The sequence below is a fragment of the Panicum virgatum genome, chromosome 2N, assembly GCF_016808335.1.
Source record: "Panicum virgatum strain AP13 chromosome 2N, P.virgatum_v5, whole genome shotgun sequence".
Taxonomy (NCBI): domain Eukaryota; kingdom Viridiplantae; phylum Streptophyta; class Magnoliopsida; order Poales; family Poaceae; genus Panicum; species Panicum virgatum.
In genome coordinates, this window is record NC_053146.1 from 47,865,555 (window position 1) to 47,876,178 (window position 10,624).

Sequence of the window (10,624 nt, forward strand, 5' to 3'; positions counted from 1 at the left end):
GACCCAAAGTTGCTTGGGAAGCTTCTTCTTTGACTCCTTAGTGAGTTTGCCAATGAATTTGGCCTTCACCTTGCCCTTCACTTTACTCAAGAGAAAATGGTTATTTTCAAACATTGAAGAGTAATTCTTGGGTAATTTAGGAAGAGGACGTGATGGTAAAGTGCACTCCCTAGTGTGGTGCCTGGTGACTTGGCAATGTTGGCAATATGATCCAACTTCCTTGATGAAGCTAATCTTGATCTCCGGAGAAGGAGTAGTAGCTATGTTTGGCTCCGGAAATGAACCAAGACCTCTCTTGCCATAGTCACGGGCATTGTTGAAGAGAATCTCCTTGTGGATGTATTCTCCTCTTGAGAGCTTCTCCACACTACTCTTGAGGCTTGCAACTTGATCCATCAATTCCTTTTCCCTAGAAGGTGCAAGCTCGGGCAAAGCATTAGTAGCATTTGCATTAATGAGTAGGTCATCACATGAGGTAGAAGCATTGACCTTCTCAATAGTTTCATGAGCAAAGTTCTCAAGACTTGGGTCAATTGCTTCATAGGCAAATTCAAGTTCTTGATACTTGTGAGCCAACTCCCTATGCTCTTGTTTAAGCTTTTAGTGGCTCTCTTCAACTTGCTTAGCAAGTACAAGTGACTCATTGTGCTTTTTGAGCAAGTCATTGTACTTGCCAAGCAAATCGGAGTGGGCAAGCTCTAACTTGGCACGAGTGCTCTCAAGAACCTTGACTTTGCCCTTTTCCCTCTTGATGACGGATGTATACTCATTAATGAGATTAGCAAACTCATTAGGGTCAAGCTCATCATCACTATCATTTTCACTCTCACATACCTTAGAGTTACCTTTGGCCATGAGGCACATTGGAGGTGGAGGTAGTGATGGTTCTTCATTTGTGAGGGCGATGGTGACTATGTCTTCTTCATCACTTGATTCTTCGCTTGATGAGACATCGGTCACCCACCCTTGCTTTTCCACCAAGAAGCTTCTCTTGGTGTTGCCCCTTTTCTTTGGGAAGAGCTTGGTCTTTTTGTCATGGCTCTTCTTCTTCTCAAGCTTCTTGTTCTTGTTTTTCTTCTCATCTTCTTCATCATCGCTTGAATCATGGCGATGTTTGCCTTTGTTATCCTTCTTTCTCTTGTCCGGCTTGGGGCAATCGGGAGAGATGTGTCCTTTTTCCCCACAATTGTAGCATGTTTTGTACTTGACATCTTCCCTATACCGGAACATCCTTCTTTTGGGGTCAAAGTTGTAACCCTTCTTTTTTATCTTGTCGCTCAAGCGTGTGAACTTTCTCATCATGAGAGCAAGTTCCCCATCTTCTTCATTATCGGATGAGCTTTCATGATGATCTTCTTCTTTATTGCTTGAGCTAGATTCTTGCTTGATCATCTTGAGCTTGCGGTGCTTGTTGGCCTTGGTTTTGAGAGCAATTGATTTGCTTGTTGTTGGCTCTTCTGTCATACCAAGGATACTCATTTCATGAGCGCGAATTTCGCCCACAAGCTCTCCCACTTCCATTGTATCAAGATTCTCCTTTTGAAGCATAGCATTGATAATGTTGTACTTGGGCTTCGGAAGGAGCATGAGAATCTTGCGGTTGATGGAGCCACTGTCAATTTTGGAAACTTCAAGAGCATTAATGTCCTTGACAATGACATTCAAGCGGGAATACATATCATTACAATTTTCATGAGCAAACATTTTAAAAGAATCATATTTTGCTCTAAACAAGTGATATTTTTGTTCACGGACTTTTGTGGAGCCTTCATGAATTTCAATTAGCTCTTTCCATATATCACTTGCTAAGTCCATGCCATTTACTCTAGTAAAGACTTCCTCACTAATGGCTTCGAAAATTGCATTTCTAGCCTTCGCATTCCATTTTAATTGCTCCGTGGTGGGAGTTCCGGTGAACCCGGTCTTTGTTGCCAACCACACTTCGGGGGCAATCGCATCAAGGTATGCGGCCATACGAACTTTCCAATAGGCAAAGTTCTTGCCCTCGAAGTGAGGCGGCGAACCTCCCATCTTGGCCATAGCTCTAGGCGGTGAAGCCTAATGATCCAAATGAGCAACGAGGCTCTGATACCAATTGTAAGGATCGATGGACCAAGAGGGGGGGTGAATTGGGCCTTTTTCAAAATTCTAAAGCAATAAAACAACCTTAACCTATGCAAGGCTAGTAAGGCTCAATTCACCAACCGGCTAAACAAAGCAAACTACACAAGCTAACAAAGATATGAAACTAAGCAAGGTAGAGCTAAGCTATGATCTCTAAGGTCAAGCACATGAAAGAAAGCATGAAAGTAAGTGCTTGAAATGAAAGAGAGTGCAAGAGACAACCGGATTTTTCCCGTGGTGTCGATGTGTTGGCACACACCCCTAATCCACGTTGTGACACTCACTAAGAGTCTTGTCACCTCCCATGTCACCGAGACTTGGGCGCTCACTAAGAGTCTCCGTTCACCATCCCGGCGTGGTGGAGCTCAAGCCACGTACAATCTTCTTCTCCGGGCTCCCACAATCCTTGGCAAGCTCCGCGAGAAACACTTCGATCACCAAGATCGTCTAGGTGCTGCCAAACACCAAGAGTAACAAGTTCCTAAGCCTTCACTTGACCTACACTCAGTTGGCCCTAGCTCAAGCACACTTGCTACACTTGCAATGGATGAGTTCTTCAAGATTGAAGCACAAACTAAGCACTAGATCTTCTCTCTTTTGCTCAAAGCTCTATCTCTTCTTCTCAAGGGTGGCTTCAGGTTTTCAAGGTGTCAAAAGGCAACTGAAATGAACCAGGGGGTACCCTTATATAGAGTGGAGGAGGTCACATAGCCGTTGGAGGTTTTCTGCAGAAAAACCGTGACCACCGGAAGAACCGTCGGTATAGAAAATATGGGCATCGGTTCAACCGGTCTCTCTGTGTCAAAGAAGTAGCCGTTGGAGTTCTGACACAGTATCCACGCTTGCGTCATTGCACCGGTGCATGCTCCGTAGGGGCATCGGTTCAACCGGTGCTGAAGAGGTTCGCTAATCAACTCAAACAAGCGTTCTGGAACAAAGTACATCCAATGCACCGGTGCTTTGTTTCTGAACCATCGGTTCAACCGGTGCTGAAGAGAAGTTGGAGTCCATCAAACATGCTCTCTGGAACAAAGGACTTTCATTGCACCGGTGCTTTGATTTCGGAGCGTCGGTTCAACCGGTGCTGAAGAGAGGTTGGAATCCATCAAAACATGCTCTCTGGAACAAAGGACTTTCATTGCACCGGTGCTTATCTTCTTGACCATCGGTTCAACCGGTGCTTTACTTGATATCTGCCTTCATCCAGAGAAGATGGACCGACAGGGCATCGGTCCTTCCGCCATGCATCGGATGCTCCGATGCTTGTGCACCGGTTCAACCGGTGCTACTGATTTTCTTTGTTTTCAGCTGTTTTGACTTGGATTCGAATGTGACTTTGATTGTTTCTTCTTCCAAGAGTTGTGTTGACTTCTATTGACCATCTTTTGCTGTTTTTGAGTGAGTGTGTAATATGTCTAGGGCCAACTCAAGTTTGATCAAGCTACTAACTCATGAACCCCTCTTAATAGTGCGATCACTACAAAATTATAAAACCTATACTAACCTAAGTGTCCTTCTCAACCTTGTGACACTTAGGACTAGAAAGATCCTTAGCCTTGACAAATATAAGTTAAAAGCCGAGATCGCCTTTTTGAATGACCGAAATTGAGGGGCCTCTTTTGACATATGACCAAATGAGCGATAATGATCTATTAAGCTGCACAAACTCATTAGTCACAATAATGGTTGTCATTAATCACCGAAACATACCTTGAGGGCCTAGATGCTTACAGTTGGCGCTGCCCTGCCGCTGCTATTGTGTTGGAGCCACCATGGGAGGTACGAACGGGGGTAGAACGGGGTGGAACGGGGGACAGAGTGGTGTGGTCCTCCTAGCGGCGGAGGCGAGGAGCAGCCGAGGCCCAGGTCCGGCGCGGCACTCTGCAGGCGGAGGTTCTCCGGCTGCTGCACTACCATGCGGCCGCCGGCGCACTTCCTCACCCGATCCTACAGGGCCGCGTCGCCATCACAGGGTAGCGCAGCGCCATGCGGAATGCGTCCAGCGCGTCGGCTTCAGACTGAGCCTGCGCCGCCGCGGCGGCCCGGACGAGCACCACCCGGTCAGGAGCAGCTGCTCGCCACGCCATCCTTGCCTCCAGCCGCCGCCACAACCAGGCCGTGCGCCGCACGCGTCTCCACGACCCCGCATCCCCGTCTTCGCTCCACAACACTGCCACCTCTGCCTCCGCCTCCACCTCGACGACTGGGGAGGGGCACCGCCCCTGAACCACGGGGGCGGTGGCGGGCGCGGATCTGCCCGCGCCATGAGAGAGGGGCAGGAAGGAGAGGGGATGAAAGAAGGAAGAAGACAGGGTATTTCAGTCCACAAATTTTAGAAAACACATCGAAAGGGTAAGTAGTGGTACGTTTCGAAGATCTGGAAAATTGTGATGGCATGGTTCAAAATAGATGAATTGTAATGGTAGATGAGTGAACTTGGAAAATTATAATGGCACAGATCCAATTAACCATTTTTATTATGTTCCTTCCTCTCTCCCCTTATCTAATACCTGCTGTTTCTTCCTCTCCCACTGTCACACTCGCAGCACAAAAGAAATCTCATATGTCAAACGAAAGTTGTGTGATCTTCTTAGGCAGGAGCAGGGGTGTGGGCTGAATCTGCGCCCTTCGGCTGGCCGCTTTGACGGGCGCCAACGCTTTGCAGCTCCGTCCGACCACACGCATGCCCAGCCCGCAACGAGCAACTCCGGCAGCACCGGGTGTGGGCTGCTCCTCCGGCCAACTGCGCCGAGCCCTTCCGCCTCGCCGCGCCGCGCGTGCTCCGGCAGGGACGCATCGCATGCTAGACTCTGCCGCTCCGTTCGCCCACGCGACCGGCTGGCCTGCGTCGAGACGCTCCATTAGGCACGCGCCGCCCCCCTTGAAAGGTTGTCCGCATGGGTCGCCGTCCTATCGCCCGCTAAGCGCGCCATGCTGTCACTGTCAGTCGGCCATTGCGCTATGCTGCTTCCTGCATATATCCCCGTTGCTCACCAGCCATCGTGCCGTGCTCCTCCCAGTCCCACCGCGCAGCCTCTGCTGCTCTTACACATAAACCAAAATGATTTTCTATTCGCACGCTGCACCTGCGGAGCCACACGAAGAATGGAGCCAGAGCCACGGTGCTCAGCTGCTGGCTGACGAGCTCTGGCTCAACTTCACTCATGTATGTGCGCTGCCCACTACCACCATTTCATTCCTCCAATTGCGTTCGCCCATTTTTCTCATCCGTGCAAATCTTGCTTCCTACTCGACCATGTCACTTTGATGCACAACCCTGCGCTTCCAAAATATGGCCTGTATCAACTAGGTCGCTTCCAAAATATGCTCAATGCCCCTCCTACCGACCAATCTAAGACAAATTTGGGTGACATTACTTTGGAATTCCAGTTGGAGATTCGCTACTAAAACATTTTATTTCACTTACCATATTACAACCTCTGTTTTTCTTCAGAAACACCAATGACTGACAGCAGCCTTAATTTTTTACACTTCCCGAATACTTGGCTGATGCAACAATGTAATAATTTTGTGTTGTTTTTCCCGGTATTTGGTACAACCATGTTGTATTTGCCTTATGAATTGGCTTTAACTCTATTGATCATATTGGAAGACCAAACAATATACCTTATTGCTGCATTTAGTTGCATTCTCATTTCACTTTCATGTTACTTACATGTAAACCTGATTTGTACCATTGCACATCAAAGGAAAATTTCTCTGATTATGGCCTAGGAATACCAGGGCTATATAGCTAACAACAAGGAAATCAAACGGAATAATATTCTAGTGTATATGGGGCATGCCAATATGGACCGCTGCTTTTGCTTATAGTTCCGGATACAACTTTGGTTAACTGACACTCTTACTATGTATCTTTTGGTTGAAAACACAGCTTTCGACAGCCCAAAACATTTTCAGCCACCATAGAACAACATAGATATGAAATGGCATATTATAATATACCTTCTCTTGGGAAGAAAGATTAAGTTCACTGCCTCCCCTGAGGCGTACTATATTAGTTTCTGTAACACCTACTAGTTTCTGTAACACCAAGGTTGTAAGCAATATGTTGTGTTGAGAATTCCTCACTGCCCATAATGTTCCCATACTTCTTCAGTTAATCAATAGTCCGATAACTGACACCATTTATACTGGAAGAGTCCACCAAAAAGAATAAATCAGTAATACATGTAAGAGATCTCAAAATCAGCAGATAAGAAGCTGAAGTACCCATCCCGACCCATAGCTACCTCATTTCACCATAGGAGATGGAAAAAGAGGGGGGGTCATCTGCAATGGGAAGAAGAAGATGAAAACGGGTAGGAAAACCTCTTATTTATTTGGTAAAAACTAGTTTCACGGCCGCCTTATCTCCACCAATTCACGGCCGCCTTATCTCCACCAATTTATTACTCTCCTGATACTCTCTTTCTTTCCCCATCCCTCCTTTTCTCCCATCTCTCATCTCTCACATCTCTCTCTCTCTCTCTCTCTCTCTCTCTCTCTCCCCCCCCCCTCAACTCCCCTGCCGATCCTTCCCCGCCGGGTCGCCACCTCCCACGCCGCCCCTCCCCAACCCCATTGGGCCTCCCCTCCCGAGCGCGCCCCTCCTTGTCGCGCGCTCCCTCCTCTCCCTGCGGCGTTTGTGGTGCTAGCGGCCACTGAGGCGTAGGTTAGCTAGGTCCTATTTATTTTCTATTTGTATATATCTTGTAACACCAGAAGTAGTAGGAGATGAAACGGAATAGTCAGAAATGGAAGCGGGATATATAGGTTTAGGCTAGTCTTAGTACATAGTTTCATTGTACGGTTTCCAAGAGGAGTGTCATGGGATGAAACTTTTATCTCATCCATGAAACTCTCTCTTCTCTCTCATCATAATGATCTTACCATATCAACGATTTTTTTTGATATTGTATTAAAATTAATACCCACGAATCTCCTATGAAAATTCCGCCGAGATAGGCCTTACAGAAGGAAGAAAAACAAAAGGTATCTCATCATTCACCAGATATACACATATAGATACAACACTTCAATGTTTCCTAGGGCTAGACCACGGGGGTGAGCCAATTGGTGTTGGGTTGCCAGGGAGGATGTAAGGGTAGGATATCGAAATTTTTTTGATTTCACAAATACAGAACTAATACGAGGTTCCCTGAAAGTAAACCTGCAAGAACGGGCTGGATGCACCCCATCCGTGCCGTCTTATTTCCATATTTTTCGCAAATCTAAAAGTATGCGAGATAAATGTTGAAATATAGGTGGGATGGACATATTTTTCATGTTGTATAATAAACTTAGTACAATAAGAAAACTTGGTCATTACACTATAACAATATAATATTTCCCAGCAGATACAAATGGCCAACGGTCCAATTTCTAGTGTATTTAGATAATTGTCTACCATAACAATAGGGAAAGATGGTATGAATTGCCGTGATATATGCCCATATGTTCATCATTCACCTCTAAATCCTAAATCGTAGGCATGGCACTAGTTTGCAATGGTGATTAGAAATTTAGAATCCACCAAATTAAACATCCAATGTTTTCTATGATTTTTTATTCACTTATTATTTTGTAACATGTTTCACCTTACAATTATTGTGGGACCTCTGAAAGTAGCCTCTGATTAATAATAAGATCACTGTAACATGACATGACTTTTGATGTTTCAAATTGGCGAGAGAATTCTAGGTACTGTTTTGTACAAGTAGGTTCATTTTGGCATGGGCTAGTAATTTCGGGAGGGAGAAGACAAACATGTAATGCTATACTCACTCGGTAATGATTCTTTTGGCTTAACAAGCATATTACAGCACGGACTGCACGACACATGACTAGCAGCTAGCAGGCTACTATCGAGAGAAGGGGGCAGTCGACGCCCGACACAGACGTAAATGATAGATCGTGCAGCAGTAGCAGCACGACACAAGTACAAACTAGCGACCCTACGTGAATTTATTCAGGTAAAGCTGCCCATGCATGCTTACATCTTGAACAGTGAACCGGAGCTAGGTGCAGAGCCGAGGCCGGGGCCCAACTTTTACGCGATGGCGATGCTGCGGTTGGAGCTCTCGGTCTCCACGGACCTGAAGGCCTCGAAGCGTGGCTCCTTGGCCTCGAACTTGTGCCGCATGTACAGCTTCATGTAGTCCTCGAACACGAACCTGGGGTACGCCTCCGCGGCCTCCTCGGCCTTCACCAGCGCCGGCGCCGGGAAGATGACGGCGTCGCCACCCGGGTTGTAGAAGGATGCGATGGACATCCGGTTCCCGTCGGGCTGCGCCACCACCCGGTGCATCACGCTCTTGTACCTGCCGTTGGTGATCACCTCCAGCTGGTCGCCCAGGTTCACCACGATGGAGTGGCGCATGGGCGGCACGTCCACCCACTCGCCGTCCTTGAGCAGCTGCAGCCCGGCGACGCGGTCGTCCTGGAACAGCAGGATGATGCCGCCGGCGTCCGTGTGCGCGCGCAGGCCGCTCACGAGGTCCGGGCGCGGGCACGGCGGGTAGCTGCTGACCTTGGTGCCGAAGGTGGGGACGCCGCTGGGCCCGCGGAAGGCCCGCGCGAGGTAGCCCTTCTCCAGGCCGAGGTTCTGGCACAGCAGGTCCAGCAGCCGCTCCGCCAGCGCCTCCAGCTCGCCGGCGAACCGCTTCATCACGCGGCGGTACCCGTCGTCGAGGTCGGGGAGCTCGGCGAGGTTGGACTCCGGGAGGTGGCGGACGAAGAAGGTGCTCTCCCAGTCAAGGTTCTCCGCCTTGACACCGCGCGCGTCGTCACCGCCGTCCTGGAGCGCCTTGCCGGCGAACTCGAGGAACCGCTGCTCGCGCACCCTCTTGTAGTGGTCCTTGGTCAGCTTCTCCACCTCGTCCATCAGCTCGGTCGAGATGCCGTGGTTCAAAATCTGCACCGCAAGAGAACAAAAAGGAAACAGAGAACCACATCAGCGAGAGGAAGATTTCTACCCTACAGCTTATTTACCATAAGCTTTTTTTTATGTTGAAATTACAGATGCATCATCATGTATCCACCTCGAAGAAGCCCCAGTTCTCGCATGCGTCACGCAGCAGCTCCATCGCCGCCGGCCTCTCCTCCCCACCGAGCAGACCCATGTCGATGACCGGGAACGACAATGCCGGCGCCATGTTAACCTCTCTTGCCAAGCCTCGCAGGACTACTTGACTAGCTACGAGCTCGCTCTCCGGCTACTGTTTCTTCCTTGTACGTGTCCAGTGCTCAGCTCCGGATTGCAGTGAGTGGAAGTGGCCAGGGCCGGTCGCAATTTATAGGCTCGGCGGCCAAGCCCAAAGCTTTCAAGAGGAGTGGAGGACCTTACCGGCCGCTCACTTGTAAGGCCCACGGTTAGCCGGCAGAGTTACACCGGTGGTTGTGCAGATAGACACCGGAGACTGGACGCATTGGCCGGTGGGCGCCCACTCCCCATGTGGCCGGCGCGTGCTGTCCCGTGTCATCCCAGGCCCCTCGAGCATGGATGCACGGAATGCTCTTTGCCCCCACCGTGCTTAGCACCGGCGCTCGCGGAAGCCGCGTCCGGCCGGCGCTCCAGCTCGGATGCTCCACGCGCGAGAGCGGCGGGGCAGGGCGGCCGTCGGCGGTGGCCGATGGGGACGCGACGTGCTTCCGTAGCCGAGTTGGGGATGGCAAGCCATATGGCACATGATGTCACAGTTTGTGTACGCGGCGAAGGCCCTGTTTAGTTTCCAAAAATTTTCAAGATTCTCCGTCACATCGAATTTTTGGACACATGCATGAAGTATTAAATGTAGTTTAAAAAATAACTAATTGTACAGTTTAGTTGGAAATGATGATATGAATCTTTTGAGCCTAATTAGTACATGATTGGACATTAATTATCAAACAAAAACGAAAATGCTACAGTAGCCAAACCCAAAAAAATTCACCAACTAAACACGCCCGAAGATTGGGCGCGCGAGATTGCGTTGGCATTGGCACCTGGAACGCGCGGAGCACCTTCATCATTACGGAGGAGTTGAGACTAGGTAGAACCTGATCATGGGCCAAAGACCCGACGAACCTGCCAAAAAAAAACCAACCTGATCCGACCCGATTAATACATGGGTTGGGTTTGGGTCGATATTTTTGACCCGCCACAAAAGATGGTTCGGGTATAGGCCAAAATTTTTAACCCGAAATCCGAAAAATCCCTACTCAATTCGAAATTTGTACCTGAAAAATCGGGTATAACCTGACTCGAACCCGAACCCGAACCCGACCCGACCACGCGTTAGGCCAGGCTCGGACAAGAAATTCAACCTGATAGTCAGGTCGGACCAGATTCAGGATGGAGGAAAATGTACCAGGCTTTTTTTTTACCTAACCTGGCCCAATGGATGATCAGAGGCCACACAAACCAGATCGATGTCTCGGTTAGGGTCAGGTTTGGGATAGGATTATTACAGATGCATTCATGATGCACACTAATATAAACAAGCTGTTAGTGAATGAC

At 48.8% G+C, this 10,624-nt stretch overlaps 1 protein-coding gene across 1 annotated transcript; it reads right to left on the reverse strand.

The window, feature by feature from the left end:
• Positions 1-7,879: 7,879 nt before the first annotated feature.
• On the reverse strand, positions 7,880-9,404 carry LOC120660836 (1-aminocyclopropane-1-carboxylate oxidase 1-like). The gene is made up of 2 exons (XM_039939481.1): positions 9,168-9,404; positions 7,880-9,040 (listed from the first exon to the last, which is right to left on the reverse strand). Exons 1-2 carry the CDS (start codon positions 9,279-9,281, stop codon positions 8,177-8,179), a joined length of 978 nt encoding a protein of 325 aa, XP_039795415.1. The 5' UTR covers positions 9,282-9,404; the 3' UTR covers positions 7,880-8,176.
• Between the last annotated feature and the right edge of the window lie 1,220 nt (positions 9,405-10,624).